A 19,490-nucleotide genomic window follows, 5' to 3' on the forward strand; every position below is an offset into this window, starting at 1 on the left:
CACCCTTTTGAGATACAGATTAACCACAAGGAAGTGTTATACTTCCACTTTCAATTGTTTTCCTGACTCCCTTTTTCGTAATGTAATCAACTTGCTCAAAATCTTCCATGAATCAAACTCATCTCTTGGCCTTTTCTTTCGGGATTCATCATTTCCCTTACATGAAAACTACTTATACCAATCGTCACAAAGTTGTTGTAAGAGCAAAAAACAACTTTAGCTAGCTCTTTTGAGATCAATTCTTTAGCTTGAGAATCAAGACCAAAAAATAACATCCCAGTTTCTTGTTTACCATCTCTTCTTTTTTTCTAATGCATCACAAAGAATCTTCATATTCTCATCATTGAGTTCATCGAACATTTGAGTGTTGTTCAAACCATCAAACTTCCTCGCATGAAGAAGATAAGTTGTAGCTAGAGATATAGAAATGTACATATAAAAAAAAAAAATTACCTATCAAGACTCAAACAACCATTTCAAATCACCCAAGTATAAAATAAACCCTCTTCCCACATAGTTTCTTATTAAGCTCATAAGTTCCACAATCTTGCTAACTCTCCTTCAACATATCCTCTCTTCAAACTTTGCATCACTGTCATAGTCACTTCCTCAACATTTGCAACACTATCTCCAACAATAACTTGTTTCTTCTCTTTCTCACAAGTTGACTCAAAACTAAAATAGATTGTTGTTGGTTCTCAATAGAATTAGCACGGCGTTTGTGACCCTAAGCACGTTTGAAGGCGGCAACTAAGGAATTGGAATGTGATGGAGATGAATATTGTGGACCGCCCAAACGAGGTCTTGATATTGTGGATGATGGCAGGTGGGGGGAAACATATTGAAAGAAATCTCCAGTGCTTTGATTTGGAGGGGATGAGAATGGCAATGAAGACAAGCTTTGTGGAGAAGGGTTGTGGGATTTGAAAGTATGACAATAGCAAGATGAAGAGGAGTCACATGTAAATGACCTCTACTTGTTTCTAGATTAATAGCTTGTTTAACGAGTATCGCAGCCTCTTGTGTCAGAGCCTGAAAGTGTGTGCTGCATATTCTTAATCTCATATTTCCACTTAATTATAGTATTTATTTAGGTTCAATGAAGTTTATTTGGAATGAAACTTGAAAAGTTAAAAAATTTGCAGCTAGCTAAATATAAGCTATATAATTAGGCTAATAGCTATAGCTTGAGGAAGATATATGTGGTATTAAGACCAATATAGATATGATTTTAGTTTTGTGCCTTCCTTGTAAGTGAGGGAAATTTTGGATTTGCTTGCGAAAGTGCATTGCATGTGATGCACTTTTTGCTTTCTCTTTTTCTGATATATGTTAAGTTATGTGGATTATCAAAAGCTGCTTGTGTTGAATCTTGTTGAACCATAAAAAATGTTGTAAAGCTCAAAACATGATGATGGAAATACAAAAGAAAAAGAGACAGTGAGAAAAAAGAGTAGAGTATGCTGCCAATGATGAGGTAATGAGGAAAAAAGAGGATAGGAAGGGCTGTCTGTTTGAATGGACAGTGGTTGCCTTTTCTTTTTGTCTAATCTCGAGAAATTAATGAATGATTGATGGAATAGTCTTTGAATGATTGATCGAATAATGTTCCACTAAATCAAATTAAAAAGTGGGGTTTATATGAAACCAATGTTCTTCAAATATGTCTCTCTTCTAATTCATTCCAAAAATTGGCTTTATGAAAACAACACAAATTTACCTATACAAAATGAGCAAAAATGGTGTACAATGAGTACCGCATAGCATACCAGTACCTAGTACGTATGATAGCATGTTTGGTTCCGTGTCCCATATCTAAAGCAATAATAGCAAGCTTCGATCAGAAGCGGGGCTTCACTGCTTTTGTAACTTTTACTAACATTCGCTGGAACACCTTGAGAAGAGCTAAATAAACCGTCAAAGTAGTAATATAATATAAAAACTAATAACTAATAGCCTAACTAACAATAACTCCACTACGATATTATCACTGATAATTATCTTATGTGCGCATTTAGTGTTATGTAACGAAATAGTCTAACTAATAAGTACAAATTTCATTCATTGATGCGGTCGACGATTGGAGCTGTAACTCAGTTCTAGACACAAAGTCTGTGAATGAAGTACAAGAAACCGATACATAAACTCCAGTCGGCCGCATTCCCGGTAATTCCATCAATGGTTCATTTGGATTCAAAAAAATCTGCACAATTTTTCTCATTTTTGGCCTAAACAATGAATCTGGATGCAAGCATGCCAATCCAACCATCAAACTCCTTTTAACTTCTTCCTCATTGAATTGGTTCTTGAGGTTTTTATCAACACACTCAAGAATTTGATTTTGAGCATGCAAATTCCAAACATAGTCTACCAAACTATTATCTTCCATTACCCTTTTTGACCTTTTACCACAAATGACTTCAAGTATAACCATTCCAAAGCTATATACATCTGATTCAGGTGTAGCTTTACCTGTGAATCCTATTTCAGGTGCTAAATAACCTGGTGTCCCGGCTAAATCTGTAGTTACTGAGTCCTCATTTTTTAGTAACCTTGCGAGTCCGAAATCGCCTAAATGAGCATTGTAATTAGAATCAAGCATTACGTTGTTAGGTTTGACATCTCTATGAACAACAGGATTTCCACACTCTTCATGAAGGTAGAGCAATGCTGATGCCAATCCTGTTAATATCTTGTGCCTTGTTTGCCAGTCTAAAATGTCTTTTCCTATGAAGAGATCCAGGCTTCCATTTTGCATGTAATCATAAACTAAGAGAAGACTCTTCCCTTCATTGCACCAACCTTGGAGCTGCACCAAGTTTTTGTGCCGAAGACGACCAATGGTACATATTTCGGCTAAGAACTCTCTTTCACCTGTTTAGAAAATCCAAACAAAATAGTCAATAATAGAAGAAAATCAAAAATAATGAAGAATTCTTCTGGATTTTATGGAAGATATCACAAATACGGAGCAAGTGGATGTAGTTGAGTAGGTTTAAATGAATACACAGATTCTTTCCACATAGGTTATCAATGGGTAAAATTGACTTCATCATCAACATATTTTCTCCAACAAACCCCCTCATGACTAGGTATATTGGTCTTGATGCACAGTGGTGCAATGATTGGTATCAGTTCTATTTAGGTCAAATATATAGACGACATATGACTTGTGATATTTCCCAATACACATAGGTTTAATTCTATTCAAGTTCCAAAATATTTTCATGTCATCGTTTTTTACCAGTTACCAGAACATACCTTGCTTAGACGTTGCTGAAATTTTCTTTACTGCTATGGTTTTTCCATTTTCCAACATGAAGCCTTTATAAACACTTCCAAATCCACCTCTTCCCACAAGATTTTCTTTACTAAACTTACAAGTTGCTTTCAACAGTTCCTTGTAACCAAACATCTTAGGCGCATCTGCAGCCGTCCTCGATAGGCTTTCGATGTCTTCTTTTCGATCACCCTTTTCTTTTCTTTTATTCCAAGCTTCCCAAGAAACAGAAAGTAAACTAACAAACACAAGAACTGATAAAACAGTTGTCAATATGATCTTGTATTTTCCAACTTTACTGTGTTTAACAGAAAGAACAGGCAATGGCACCGATGTGAATAACCAATTTACGATTTGATGACTTTGAGGAAAAGTTTTACCGGTTGAGGCTGTGAAACCAACGTAAACTGAGCTTGGAATTATATCAGGTAAGTGAATTGAATGGTTTAGAACACTCTTTAATTCTCTATTTGAGTATCCTATTGATACAAAAATCATTTTAGTCCATCCATTATAGTCAACTTTAACCATAATATCTCTTCCACTTTTGAGGTCAACATTAGTGCTATTGAGACTGTGAAAAGAAACTGGATTTGTGATGCTTGTTGTGACTATGCCAATGTGATTTCCATCTGGATCAAATTCATTCATGTATGTGTCTAACTCCACACCAATTTGTTGAAAAACCCCACCTGCACAACAACAGTTTCAGTTAAGAATTTTTTTTTTCTGCTGCAAACTTGGTAAATTAAATTGAGTTCCATATCTTTGTAGCACCGACACTTTAAATTGAACGCATGTCTGGTGTCTGATGCGTGTCAGTATTCGATATTGTAGTTACAATTAGGTACTTCGAAATTTATTACCGATGTCTAGGTGTCAGTGTCAGTGATGATGTTTCTTGTAATATCCCGCTGAATTTATAATAAATTGTCGTATCAATTACATGTCAAAACATAAGTAATTGTTAAAGGGGTTAATTATTTATTAAGAAATGAGACATTAGTCTATAAATATCTCGCTCATTATTCCAATGAACTCGTAGAATTTAATGGTTACGTATTAACGGAGGATAATTATGTCTTTTCACTTAAAGGGCATTATGGTCTTTTGAAACTCAAGATTTTTTTTTAAGAAAGAATTTGGACCATTTCTCTCATTTTTTTCTCCAAGTTTCTAAACACTTCCAAAGCATTCTTCTCTTCTCCTTCCCTATCAAAATTTTCGGTCATCATCTCCATAACCTTTCCACCCTAAATTCTTCAACTTCTTCAGAGAAATATCAAGCTTAAGCATCAAGTAAGCAAGTGGTGTTGTAATCAAGAAGTAAGTTTGAAATTCTTTCCCCCTCTATGTTTGGTCTTAACCGCCCTTTCCCTCCATGACTTTTCCAAATCTTCAATCTCACTTTAATCTCATGGGAATTCATTTGTAAGAATGATTTTGAGGCACACATGAAGGGTTAATCACAAGGTAAATGGCATAATCATTTTTTTCATGGAAATTTATTCAATTCAAGTTGGTGTATGTTGTATGTGTTTTTGAAGATAGATATGTGTAGTAATGGTTTTAGGAACATGGTATGAAGAATGATAATAAGCTAGGAGCATTGGTGTGAGAATTTAGGACTTAAAGTGTGTAAGTTGTTTCTATAAATTATTACAAGTGATTATTGAGCATAGCATGATGGAATTTTGTAGAAATGGGTTAGGAGATATGTATTCATGTTTGCTTTGATTCTGGAAAATTGGAATAGAAATTGAATTGTTTAGAGGGCATAAGCTGTCAGTTAAGCTGTTTTGAGCAAAATGCCTTAAATGACTAAGTTGTGGTTTAAGCTTCTGTACAAGTGATTCATAGGGATGATTATTCACGTTGGAACTGTTGTGTCAAAGGCTGGATCGAAATTTTATGATAAAAGTCATAAGTTGCGAGTTAAACCATTTGGATAATAGCTTAAATTGCAATTCAAGTTGTGTCAGGTATTACCTTGCGATGAACAGTTTAGGCGAGATATGTTGAATTGGTATATGAGCAATGGAAAAAGAATAAGGTGTTCTAATCATGGTAAAGGTGCTTAAATGGTAATTAAGCTGTTTTGGAAGTGCTTAAATAGCCAAACGGTGAACTTCGGGTGCAGGGACTGGAATGGAAATTTTTGTATATGTTGGTTGATGAAGTAAGAGTATGTCACAAATGAGTTGAGCTGTTTCAGAAAGAGTAACACCTATGAGCCAAGACATAAGCTATTTTGGAAAATGGATTATGGAGTTTTGGAGCTAGTAAAAGCTGAAAATTTTGGATAAGCTGCTTGCAATTTCGGGACTAATGTCAAGGTGAGTTCCTTTAGCTTAGAACCCACCTTTGGGGATCAACTATGATTATGTTAGATTATTTATATAATATGAATAATTTAGACCATTTCTATGATTACTGGTCGATCGTCCAAGCATGACTATCATGCCATATGATTGGTACATTTGAAACATAATAAATGTGAGATAGTAGAATGATTAATTCTGAGTTAGGTATCCTTATTTGTTTTTTCTAAAATCTCAAATATGTTAATAAGTATGTTATGCTAGTATAAATGTTGGAGGGAAAATTCTATCAACGCGAATGATTTATATATTGGATAATGACAGACGTCCCGAATTTTTTTTCCCCGACTGAATCACGACTCCCAAATCATGTATGGTCTGTGGGGACCACTCCTACTTTCAACTTCCCAATGTTTATGCAAATGATAAATCCAACGGCTTGTATTAATTCGGGATGATGTCGGGTCGTATTGCTTCGGGATAAATAGCAATACTGTTATATAATTATAGTAATGATTTGAAAGAAAATTGAAATGAGGAGAAAAATTGAAATGAGTAACATGCTCATAGAAAAAGAAAGAAAGAAAGAAAAAAAAATGAGAATATTAAGAAAAATTCCGTTCGCCACAACGAAGAGATAATGTGGTATATTCCGTTCGCCACAACGAAGAGATAATGTGGTATATTTCCGTTCGCCACAACGAAGAGATAATGTGGTATATTCCGTTCACCACAACGAAGAGATAATGTGATATATTCCGTTCGCCACAACGAAGAGATAATGTGGTATATTTCCGTTCGCCACAACGAAGAGATAATGTGGTATATTCCGTTCGCCACAACGAAGAGATAATGTGGTATATTTCCGTTCGCCACAACGAAGAGATAATGTGGTTTATGTACAAATAATGGAAAGAGATAAATGATGAAATAATTTATATTGAGTTTTATAAATGAGAAAATAATTTATATACTTTATTGATAGTAAATTTACGTCATGAGATGCGAGGATAAAGTATACGAGAAGTGTATCAATAGGAAAAATTATGTTTGAAATGAATTAGCTACGAAGCAATATTTTATGGGAATTTTGCAAATCGTTGGAAATGAGGAATTTTAGTTATGGACCTCCGGCTTAGTTAGCCGAAACTAGTTGTTATCGGAAAAATTAGTTATGCAAATCGTTGGAAATGAGGAATCGTTGGAAATGAGGAATTAAGTATGTTAAGGTATAAGTTATACCAGAATACGATAGATCGGATATATGTTTATGATTATTATTATGTTTATGATTAAAATTATAAGTATGATTATATTTATTATATGATCAAAATAGTATTTCAAACAGCGATTTTAGTTATCCCTTGATCGCTCAGTTATGCGTAATGAAATTGTATAAACTCAAAATGGGTTGAGGTTAGAAACAGATGGCGATCCTAGGTTCCCCGAGGTTGCCTACAACCTAGGATAGATGGAACTCACTGAGACATCTTGTCTCATCCAAATTCCTTTTATTTATTTCAGATATACGAGTTATTATACGACAGGATGGTACTTGATGAAGGAGCGGAAATAGCTGGACCATATAAAGTACACGCCAGTGGTACTATTTCTGAGTTAACAGGTGAGAAGTTCTATGAATTGTTCAGAGAATTTTTATTTATTGTAATTTTAATGTACCCGATGCCGAGTTTAACACTCATGCTAGATATCCTAGGTAATTTTCTAGTAGGGGTGTTTCAATTTGGTATCAGAGCAGGTCGATTCAGATCGGGCCTTGGGTCATTAGAATTCAATAAGTTGTAGTGTGGCTATTGGGTTCCAGATATTTATTCCAAATGTCATGTTTGGCTGAGCCTGATCAACTCAGACTAATATATGACAGTAGAACAAATGTCTGAGAGCTGAATAGGACCTTGGAGGAATGAAGCGTACGAAGAAGGAAAGGCATGATGTGAAGTTTATAATGAATTCTCTTAAGGAAGTATTCAACGCCAACGGTGGCTGGTACCTGCGCAGTTTAAATTGATTAGTCAGAAAGAATCAGTTCGTAACAGACGTATGTTGGAATTTAAAGTTGAAAGTTGGAGAAATTATTTGTGCTTATTAGCAAGTAAATCCCTAAATTTCGAGGACGAAATTTCTTTAAGGGGGGTAGATTGTAATATCCCGCTGAATTTATAATAAATTGTCGTATCAATTACATGTCAAAACATAAGTAATTGTTAAAGGGGTTAATTATTTATTAAGAAATGAGACATTAGTCTATAAATATCTTGCTCATTATTCCAATGAACTCGTAGAATTTAATGGTTACGTATTAACGGAGGATAATTATGTCTTTTCACTTGAAGGGCATTATGGTCTTTTGAAACTCAAGATTTTTTTTTAAGAAAGAATTTGGACCATTTCTCTCATTTTTTTCTCCAAGTTTCTAAACACTTCCAAAGCATTCTTCTCTTCTCCTTCCCTATCAAAATTTTCGGTCATCATCTCCATAACCTTTCCACCCTAAATTCTTCAACTTCTTCAAAGAAATATCAAGCTTAAGCATCAAGTAAGCAAGTGGTGTTGTAATCAAGAAGTAAGTTTGAAATTCTTTCCCCCTCTATGTTTGGTCTTAACCGCCCTTTCCCTCCATGACTTTTCCAAATCTTCAATCTCACTTTAATCTCATGGGAATTCATTTGTAAGAATGATTTTGAGGCACACATGAAGGGTTAATCACAAGGTAAATGGCATAATCATTTTTTTCATGGAAATTTATTCAATTCAAGTTGGTGTATGTTGTATGTGTTTTTGAAGATAGATATGTGTAGTAATGGTTTTAGGAACATGGTATGAAGAATGATAATAAGCTAGGAGCATTGGTGTGAGAATTTAGGACTTAAAGTGTGTAAGTTGTTTCTATAAATTATTACAAGTGATTATTGAGCATAGCATGATGGAATTTTGTAGAAATGGGTTAGGAGATATGTATTCATGTTTGCTTTGATTCTGGAAAATTGGAATAGAAATTGAATTGTTTAGAGGGCATAAGCTGTCAGTTAAGCTGTTTTGAGCAAAATGCCTTAAATGACTAAGTTGTGGTTTAAGCTTCTGTACAAGTGATTCATAGGGCTGATTATTCGCGTTGGAACTGTTGTGTCAAAGGCTGGATCGAAATTTTATGATAAAAGTCATAAGTTGCGAGTTAAACCATTTGGATAATAGCTTTTGCAATTCAAGTTGTGTCAGGTATTACCTTGCGATGAACAGTTTAGGCGAGATATGTTGAATTGGTATATGAGCAATGGAAAAAGAATAAGGTGTTCTAATCATGGTAAAGGTGCTTAAATGGTAATTAAGCTGTTTTGGAAGTGATAAATAGCCAAACGGTGAACTTCGGGTGCAGGGACTGGAATGGAAATTTTTGTATATGTTGGTTGATGAAGTAAGAGTATGTCACAAATGAGTTGAGCTGTTTCAGAAAGAGTAACACCTATGAGCCAAGACATAAGCTATTTTGGAAAATGGATTATGGAGTTTTGGAGCTAGCAAAAGCTGAAAATTTTGGATAAGCTGCTTGCAATTTCGGGACTAATGTCAAGGTGAGTTCCTTTAGCTTAGAACCCACCTTTGGGGATCAACTATGATTATGTTAGATTATTTATATAATATGAATAATTTAGACCATTTCTATGATTACTGGTCGATCGTCCAAGCATGACTATCATGCCATATGATTGGTAAATTTGAAACATAATAAATGTGAGATAGTAGAATGATTAATTTTGAGTTAGGTATCCTTATTTGTTTTTTCTAAAATCTCAAATATGTTAATAAGTATGTTATGCTAGTATAAATGTTGGAGGGAAAATTCTATCAACGCGAATGATTTATATATTGGATAATGATAGACGTCCCGAATTTTTTTTCCCCGACTGAATCACGACTCCCAAAACATGTATGGTCTGTGGGGACCACTCCTACTTTCAACTTCCCAATGTTTATGCAAATGATAAATCCAATGGCTTGTATTAATTCGGGATGATGTCGGGACGTATTGCTTCGGGATAAATAGCAATACTGTTATATAATTATAGTAATGATTTGAAAGAAAATTGAAATGAGGAGAAAAATTGAAATGAGTAACATGCTCATAGAAAAAGAAAGAAAGAAAGAAAAAAAAATGAGAATATTAAGAAAAATTCCGTTCGCCACAACGAAGAGATAATGTGGTATATTCCGTTCGCCACAACGAAGAGATAATGTGGTATATTTCCGTTCGCCACAACGAAGAGATAATGTGGTATATTCCGTTCGCCACAACGAATAGATAATGTGGTATATTTCCGTTCGCCACAACGAAGAGATAATGTGGTATATTCCGTTCGCCACAACAAAGAGATAATGTGGTATATTCCCGTTCGCCACAACGAAGAGATAATGTGGTATATTCCCGTTCGCCACAACGAAGAGATAATGTGGTTTATGTACAAATAATGGAAAGAGATAAATGATGAAATAATTTATATTGAGTTGTACAAATGAGAAAATAATTTATATACTTTATTGATAGTAAATTCACATCATGAGATGCGAGGATAAAGTATACGAGAAGTGTATCAATAGGAAAAATTATGTTTGAAATGAATTAGCTACGAAGCAATATTTTATGGGAATTTTGCAAATCGTTGGAAATGAGGAATTTTAGTTATGGACCTCCGGCTTAGTTAGCCGAAACTAGTTGTTATCGGAAAAATTAGTTATGCAAATCGTTGGAAATGAGGAATCGTTGGAAATGAGGAATTAAGTATGTTAAGGTATAAGTTATACCAGAATACGATAGATCGGATATATGTTTATGATTATTATTATGTTTATGATTAAAATTATAAGTATGATTATATTTATTATATGATCAAAATAGTATTTCAAACAGCGATTTTAGTTATCCCTTGATCGCTCAGTTATGCGTAATGAAATTGTATAAACCCAAAATGGGTTGAGGTTAGAAACAGATGGCGATCCTAGGTTCCCCGAGGTTGCCTACAACCTAGGATAAATGGAACTCACTGAGACATCTTGTCTCATCCAAATTCCTTTTATTTATTTCAGATATACGAGTTATTATACGACAGGATGGTACTTGATGAAGGAGCGGAAATAGCTGGACCATATAAAGTACACGCCAGTGGTACTATTTCTGAGTTAACAGGTGAGAAGTTCTATGAATTGTTCAGAGAATTTTTATTTATTGTAATTTTAATGTACCCGATGCCGAGTTTAACACTCATGCTAGATATCCTAGGTAATTTTCTAGTAGGGGTGTTTCAATTTGGTATCAGAGCAGGTCGATTCAGATCGGGCCTTGGGTCATTAGAATTCAATAAGTTGTAGTGTGGCTATTGGGTTCCAGATATTTATTCCAAATGTCATGTTTGGCTGAGCCTGATCAACTCAGACTAATATATGACAGTAGAACAAATGTCTGAGAGTTGAATAGGACCTTGGAGGAATGAAGCGTACGAAGAAGGAAAGGCATGATGTGAAGTTTATAATGAATTCTCTTAAGGAAGTATTCAACGCCAACGGTGGCTGGTACCTGCGCAGTTTAAATTGATCAGTCAGAAAGAATCAGTTCGTAACAGACGTATGTTGGAATTTAAAGTTGAAAGTTGGAGAAATTATTTGTGCTTATTAGCAAGTAAATCCCTAAATTTCGAGGACGAAATTTCTTTAAGGGGGGTAGATTGTAATATCCCGCTGAATTTATAATAAATTGTCGTATCAATTACATGTCAAAACATAAGTAATTGTTAAAGGGGTTAATTATTTATTAAGAAATGAGACATTAGTCTATAAATATCTCGCTCATTATTCCAATGAACTCGTAGAATTTAATGGTTACGTATTAACGGAGGATAATTATGTCTTTTCACTTAAAGGGCATTATGGTCTTTTGAAACTCAAGATTTTTTTTTAAGAAAGAATTTGGACCATTTCTCTCATTTTTTTCTCCAAGTTTCTAAACACTTCCAAAGCATTCTTCTCTTCTCCTTCCCTATCAAAATTTTCGGTCATCATCTCCATAACCTTTCCACCCTAAATTCTTCAACTTCTTCAAAGAAATATCAAGCTTAAGCATCAAGTAAGCAAGTGGTGTTGTAATCAAGAAGTAAGTTTGAAATTCTTTCCCCCTCTATGTTTGGTCTTAACCGCCCTTTCCCTCCATGACTTTTCCAAATCTTCAATCTCACTTTAATCTCATGGGAATTCATTTGTAAGAATGATTTTGAGGCACACATGAAGGGTTAATCACAAGGTAAATGGCATAATCATTTTTTTCATGGAAATTTATTCAATTCAAGTTGGTGTATGTTGTATGTGTTTTTGAAGATAGATATGTGTAGTAATGGTTTTAGGAACATGGTATGAAGAATGATAATAAGCTAGGAGCATTGGTGTGAGAATTTAGGACTTAAAGTGTGTAAGTTGTTTCTATAAATTATTACAAGTGATTATTGAGCATAGCATGATGGAATTTTGTAGAAATGGGTTAGGAGATATGTATTCATGTTTGCTTTGATTCTGGAAAATTGGAATAGAAATTGAATTGTTTAGAGGGCATAAGCTGTCAGTTAAGCTGTTTTGAGCAAAATGCCTTAAATGACTAAGTTGTGGTTTAAGCTTCTGTACAAGTGATTCATAGGGATGATTATTCACGTTGGAACTGTTGTGTCAAAGGCTGGATCGAAATTTTATGATAAAAGTCATAAGTTGCGAGTTAAACCATTTGGATAATAGCTTAAATTGCAATTCAAGTTGTGTCAGGTATTACCTTGCGATGAACAGTTTAGGCGAGATATGTTGAATTGGTATATGAGCAATGGAAAAAGAATAAGGTGTTCTAATCATGGTAAAGGTGCTTAAATGGTAATTAAGCTGTTTTGGAAGTGCTTAAATAGCCAAACGGTGAACTTCGGGTGCAGGGACTGGAATGGAAATTTTTGTATATGTTGGTTGATGAAGTAAGAGTATGTCACAAATGAGTTGAGCTGTTTCAGAAAGAGTAACACCTATGAGCCAAGACATAAGCTATTTTGGAAAATGGATTATGGAGTTTTGGAGCTAGTAAAAGCTGAAAATTTTGGATAAGCTGCTTGCAATTTCGGGACTAATGTCAAGGTGAGTTCCTTTAGCTTAGAACCCACCTTTGGGGATCAACTATGATTATGTTAGATTATTTATATAATATGAATAATTTAGACCATTTCTATGATTACTGGTCGATCGTCCAAGCATGACTATCATGCCATATGATTGGTACATTTGAAACATAATAAATGTGAGATAGTAGAATGATTAATTCTGAGTTAGGTATCCTTATTTGTTTTTTCTAAAATCTCAAATATGTTAATAAGTATGTTATGCTAGTATAAATGTTGGAGGGAAAATTCTATCAACGCGAATGATTTATATATTGGATAATGACAGACGTCCCGAATTTTTTTTCCCCGACTGAATCACGACTCCCAAATCATGTATGGTCTGTGGGGACCACTCCTACTTTCAACTTCCCAATGTTTATGCAAATGATAAATCCAACGGCTTGTATTAATTCGGGATGATGTCGGGTCGTATTGCTTCGGGATAAATAGCAATACTGTTATATAATTATAGTAATGATTTGAAAGAAAATTGAAATGAGGAGAAAAATTGAAATGAGTAACATGCTCATAGAAAAAGAAAGAAAGAAAGAAAAAAAAAATGAGAATATTAAGAAAAATTCCGTTCGCCACAACGAAGAGATAATGTGGTATATTCCGTTCGCCACAACGAAGAGATAATGTGGTATATTCCGTTTGCCACAACGAAGAGATAATGTGGTCGCCACAACGAAGAGATAATGTGGTATATTCCGTTCGCCACAACGAAGAGATAATGTGGTATATTTCCGTTCGCCACAACGAAGAGATAATGTGGTATATTTCCGTTTGCCACAACGAAGAGATAATGTGGTATATTCCGTTCGCCACAACGAAGAGATAATGTGGTTTATGTACAAATAATGGAAAGAGATAAATGATGAAATAATTTATATTGAGTTTTATAAATGAGAAAATAATTTATATACTTTATTGATAGTAAATTTACGTCATGAGATGCGAGGATAAAGTATACGAGAAGTGTATCAATAGGAAAAATTATGTTTGAAATGAATTAGCTACGAAGCAATATTTTATGGGAATTTTGCAAATCGTTGGAAATGAGGAATTTTAGTTATGGACCTCCGGCTTAGTTAGCCGAAACTAGTTGTTATCGGAAAAATTAGTTATGCAAATCGTTGGAAATGAGGAATCGTTGGAAATGAGGAATTAAGTATGTTAAGGTATAAGTTATACCAGAATACGATAGATCGGATATATGTTTATGATTATTATTATGTTTATGATTAAAATTATAAGTATGATTATATTTATTATATGATCAAAATAGTATTTCAAACAGCGATTTTAGTTATCCCTTGATCGCTCAGTTATGCGTAATGAAATTGTATAAACCCAAAATGGGTTGAGGTTAGAAACAGATGGCGATCCTAGGTTCCCCGAGGTTGCCTACAACCTAGGATAGATGGAACTCACTGAGACATCTTGTCTCATCCAAATTCCTTTTATTTATTTCAGATATACGAGTTATTATACGACAGGATGGTACTTGATGAAGGAGCGGAAATAGCTGGACCATATAAAGTACACGCCAGTGGTACTATTTCTGAGTTAACAGGTGAGAAGTTCTATGAATTGTTCAGAGAATTTTTATTTATTGTAATTTTAATGTACCCGATGCCGAGTTTAACACTCATGCTAGATATCCTAGGTAATTTTCTAGTAGGGGTGTTTCAATTTGGTATCAGAGCAGGTCGATTCAGATCGGGCCTTGGGTCATTAGAATTCAATAAGTTGTAGTGTGGCTATTGGGTTCCAGATATTTATTCCAAATGTCATGTTTGGCTGAGCCTGATCAACTCAGACTAATATATGACAGTAGAACAAATGTCTGAGAGCTGAATAGGACCTTGGAGGAATGAAGCGTACGAAGAAGGAAAGGCATGATGTGAAGTTTATAATGAATTCTCTTAAGGAAGTATTCAACGCCAACGGTGGCTGGTACCTGCGCAGTTTAAATTGATTAGTCAGAAAGAATCAGTTCGTAACAGACGTATGTTGGAATTTAAAGTTGAAAGTTGGAGAAATTATTTGTGCTTATTAGCAAGTAAATCCCTAAATTTCGAGGACGAAATTTCTTTAAGGGGGGTAGATTGTAATATCCCGCTGAATTTATAATAAATTGTCGTATCAATTACATGTCAAAACATAAGTAATTGTTAAAGGGGTTAATTATTTATTAAGAAATGAGACATTAGTCTATAAATATCTTGCTCATTATTCCAATGAACTCGTAGAATTTAATGGTTACGTATTAACGGAGGATAATTATGTCTTTTCACTTAAAGGGCATTATGGTCTTTTGAAACTCAAGATTTTTTTTTAAGAAAGAATTTGGACCATTTCTCTCATTTTTTTCTCCAAGTTTCTAAACACTTCCAAAGCATTCTTCTCTTCTCCTTCCCTATCAAAATTTTCGGTCATCATCTCCATAACCTTTCCACCCTAAATTCTTCAACTTCTTCAAAGAAATATCAAGCTTAAGCATCAAGTAAGCAAGTGGTGTTGTAATCAAGAAGTAAGTTTGAAATTCTTTCCCCCTCTATGTTTGGTCTTAACCGCCCTTTCCCTCCATGACTTTTCCAAATCTTCAATCTCACTTTAATCTCATGGGAATTCATTTGTAAGAATGATTTTGAGGCACACATGAAGGGTTAATCACAAGGTAAATGGCATAATCATTTTTTTCATGGAAATTTATTCAATTCAAGTTGGTGTATGTTGTATGTGTTTTTGAAGATAGATATGTGTAGTAATGGTTTTAGGAACATGGTATGAAGAATGATAATAAGCTAGGAGCATTGGTGTGAGAATTTAGGACTTAAAGTGTGTAAGTTGTTTCTATAAATTATTACAAGTGATTATTGAGCATAGCATGATGGAATTTTGTAGAAATGGGTTAGGAGATATGTATTCATGTTTGCTTTGATTCTGGAAAATTGGAATAGAAATTGAATTGTTTAGAGGGCATAAGCTGTCAGTTAAGCTGTTTTGAGCAAAATGCCTTAAATGACTAAGTTGTGGTTTAAGCTTCTGTACAAGTGATTCATAGGGCTGATTATTCACGTTGGAACTGTTGTGTCAAAGGCTGGATCGAAATTTTATGATAAAAGTCATAAGTTGCGAGTTAAACCATTTGGATAATAGCTTAAATTGCAATTCAAGTTGTGTCAGGTATTACCTTGCGATGAACAGTTTAGGCGAGATATGTTGAATTGGTATATGAGCAATGGAAAAAGAATAAGGAGTTCTAATCATGGTAAAGGTGCTTAAATGGTAATTAAGCTGTTTTGGAAGTGATAAATAGCCAAACGGTGAACTTCGGGTGCAGGGACTGGAATGGAAATTTTTGTATATGTTGGTTGATGAAGTAAGAGTATGTCACAAATGAGTTGAGCTGTTTCAGAAAGAGTAACACCTATGAGCCAAGACATAAGCTATTTTGGAAAATGGATTATGGAGTTTTGGAGCTAGCAAAAGCTGAAAATTTTGGATAAGCTGCTTGCAATTTCGGGACTAATGTCAAGGTGAGTTCCTTTAGCTTAGAACCCACCTTTGGGGATCAACTATGATTATGTTAGATTATTTATATAATATGAATAATTTAGACCATTTCTATGATTACTGGTCGATCGTCCAAGCATGACTATCATGCCATATGATTGGTACATTTGAAACATAATAAATGTGAGATAGTAGAATGATTAATTTTGAGTTAGGTATCCTTATTTGTTTTTTCTAAAATCTCAAATATGTTAATAAGAATGTTATGCTAGTATAAATGTTGGAGGGAAAATTCTATCAACGCGAATGATTTATATATTGGATAATGATAGACGTCCCGAATTTTTTTTCCCCGACTGAATCACGACTCCCAAAACATGTATGGTCTGTGGGGACCACTCCTACTTTCAACTTCCCAATGTTTATGCAAATGATAAATCCAACGGCTTGTATTAATTCGGGATGATGTCGGGACGTATTGCTTCGGGATAAATAGCAATACTGTTATATAATTATAGTAATGATTTGAAAGAAAATTGAAATGAGGAGAAAAATTGAAATGAGTAACATGCTCATAGAAAAAGAAAGAAAGAAAGAAAAAAAAATGAGAATATTAAGAAAAATTCCGTTCGCCACAACGAAGAGATAATGTGGTATATTCCGTTCGCCACAACGAAGAGATAATGTGGTATATTTCCGTTCGCCACAACGAAGAGATAATGTGGTATATTCCGTTCGCCACAACGAAGAGATAATGTGGTATATTTCCGTTCGCCACAACGAAGAGATAATGTGGTATATTCCGTTCGCCACAACGAAGAGATAATGTGGTATATTTCCGTTCGCCACAACGAAGAGATAATGTGGTATATTCCCGTTCGCTACAACGAAGAGATAATGTGGTATATTCCCGTTCGCCACAACGAAGAGATAATGTGGTTTATGTACAAATAATGGAAAGAGATAAATGATGAAATAATTTATATTGAGTTGTACAAATGAGAAAATAATTTATATACTTTATTGATAGTAAATTCACATCATGAGATGCGAGGATAAAGTATACGAGAAGTGTATCAATAGGAAAAATTATGTTTGAAATGAATTAGCTACGAAGCAATATTTTATGGGAATTTTGCAAATCGTTGGAAATGAGGAATTTTAGTTATGGACCTCCGGCTTAGTTAGCCGAAACTAGTTGTTATCGGAAAAATTAGTTATGCAAATCGTTGGAAATGAGGAATCGTTGGAAATGAGGAATTAATTATGTTAAGGTATAAGTTATACCAGAATACGATAGATCGGATATATGTTTATGATTAAAATTATAAGTATGATTATATTTATTATATGATCAAAATAGTATTTCAAACAGCGATTTTAGTTATCCCTTGATCGCTCAGTTATGCATAATGAAATTGTATAAACCCAAAATGGGTTGAGGTTAGAAACAGATGGCGATCCTAGGTTCCCCGAGGTTGCCTACAACCTAGGATAGATGGAACTCACTGAGACATCTTGTCTCATCCAAATTCCTTTTATTTATTTCAGATATACGAGTTATTATACGACAGGATGGTACTTGATGAAGGAGCGGAAATAGCTGGACCATATAAAGTACACGCCAGTGGTACTATTTCTGAGTTAACAGGTGAGAAGTTCTATGAATTGTTCAGAGAATTTTTATTTATTGTAATTTTAATGTACCCGATGCCGAGTTTAACACTCATGCTAGATATCCTAGGTAATTTTCTAGTAGGGGTGTTTCATTTCTGTACTCCATCCACAGGTCAACACAAGCTTATGAGCGGTATTCATCATGCTAAAGTATTTTTCGAAAGAAAGGCAATGGAATTATTACTAAATTTTCGTACTGTTTCAGTCATGAAAAGGTTTTACTATTAGTTAGATTCTTGTTCAAAACAATCACATGCATGTACCCTTCAGCCAAAATTATAAAAATATGCTAGTCTTAACCATTAAGTTTCCAGGGGAAAATGACTTTGGCTAGTTCGGAGTTCGGATTGGAACAAGTAAAATTTTCTTAAAAATATTTCAATCAAAAATCAAACTGCACTGCTAACTGAATATGATTCAACGTTATTTGAAGCACGTTAACCACTTTCGATCAATAGTGCCAAGAAACATAGAACTTTAATTTGAAACAGTGATATTTTACAAAACTAAATTTACCTTGAGTAGACCTATCAAACATGCCAAGATAAGAACCATAGCTACCATTTGGTGAAGGCATATTATCTTGTGCAAATACAAGTGCGATTCCATCACCAGAGCTGGTCGAGTTTTTTACAAACGGAGTGATCCTAACAGTGAAGCTGGTAGTTATAATTGCTGGCCAAACATGAACCGGATGCGGATACAAAACCCTACCTACTTTGTTGTCTATGTTAGATGTCCCAAACATTGAACCTGAATTGTTTTGTTGTGTCTCTGGCTCTGGTGTGAGACTTATATAACCATTTCCTGAAGTGGCTGATCCCATACAAAGTAATTCACCATTGGTGCAACTTTCAGGGCCAAAAGACATAAAGGAGAATGTAGTTGGACTAATCACAGTGTTTTCTGTAGCTGTTAGAGCATTGATTAGCATGGTAATGAGAAATAAAAATATGAACATGATTGTGGTGAAGGGCTTAACAAAACATCTTAGTTTTAATCCTCTTTTTTTGTTCTATTTTAGCGTGCTTAGATGTTTATATAGTAGTGATAGTGATATATAGTAGTGATAGTGATTATTATAAGCTTTTTGTGTTTTGAATGTTGTTTTGTTGTATTATGTATTTTATTTAGTTTGATGCTACTTTTGATTTGAGAATCAAATATATGCTTTTTGTGTCATGTGGCGTTTCAGTATGGGACAAATTTGAGAATGGACAAGGAGCATTGATGCTCCTTTGGAATATGCATCAATTTGTCTTATAATGAATGTTTGACCCTTAAATTCTTATCTAACAAAGTAGAATACACTAAGACACAAAATTGTTGCTATTTTTCAAAAAAGTAGAAAAAAGTTTATATAACTTGTAACATAAAAAATCATGTTTGCAACCCTTATTATTTTGGATTGATTACAGTGGAGATTCTTGAAATATTTGAAGTTTTTTATACAAGTTATACTGAAATATAATACTGGTAATTGAATTTTTAAACTTG

The 19,490-nt window shown here is 34.2% G+C and overlaps 1 protein-coding gene, 2 long non-coding RNA genes and 1 pseudogene across 3 annotated transcripts; 2 read left to right on the plus strand and 2 right to left on the minus strand.

Annotated features, from left to right (window-relative positions):
• LOC146954532 (protein SMAX1-LIKE 3-like) overlaps positions 1 to 19,490 on the minus strand; it is an 80,520-nt pseudogene that overhangs the window by 55,603 nt on the left and 5,427 nt on the right.
• LOC146954534 (putative L-type lectin-domain containing receptor kinase S.7) lies at positions 1,913 to 18,975 on the minus strand. The gene is made up of 3 exons (XM_085716889.1): positions 18,510 to 18,975; positions 3,262 to 3,972; positions 1,913 to 2,874 (listed from the first exon to the last, which is right to left on the minus strand). Exons 1-3 carry the CDS (start codon positions 18,952 to 18,954, stop codon positions 2,042 to 2,044), a joined length of 1,989 nt encoding a protein of 662 aa, XP_085573015.1. The 5' UTR covers positions 18,955 to 18,975; the 3' UTR covers positions 1,913 to 2,041.
• LOC146954535 (uncharacterized) lies at positions 4,189 to 7,801 on the plus strand. The gene is made up of 2 exons (XR_015013791.1): positions 4,189 to 5,616; positions 7,126 to 7,801. It is a non-coding gene; the product is annotated as an uncharacterized LOC146954535 (long non-coding RNA).
• LOC146954536 (uncharacterized) lies at positions 8,993 to 18,084 on the plus strand. The gene is made up of 4 exons (XR_015013784.1): positions 8,993 to 9,191; positions 10,702 to 12,771; positions 14,271 to 16,339; positions 17,868 to 18,084. It is a non-coding gene; the product is annotated as an uncharacterized LOC146954536 (long non-coding RNA).

This window comes from Medicago sativa, chromosome 1, assembly GCF_051527215.1.
Source record: "Medicago sativa cultivar Bolivia chromosome 1, Bolivia_mono, whole genome shotgun sequence".
Taxonomy (NCBI): Eukaryota; Viridiplantae; Streptophyta; class Magnoliopsida; order Fabales; family Fabaceae; genus Medicago; species Medicago sativa.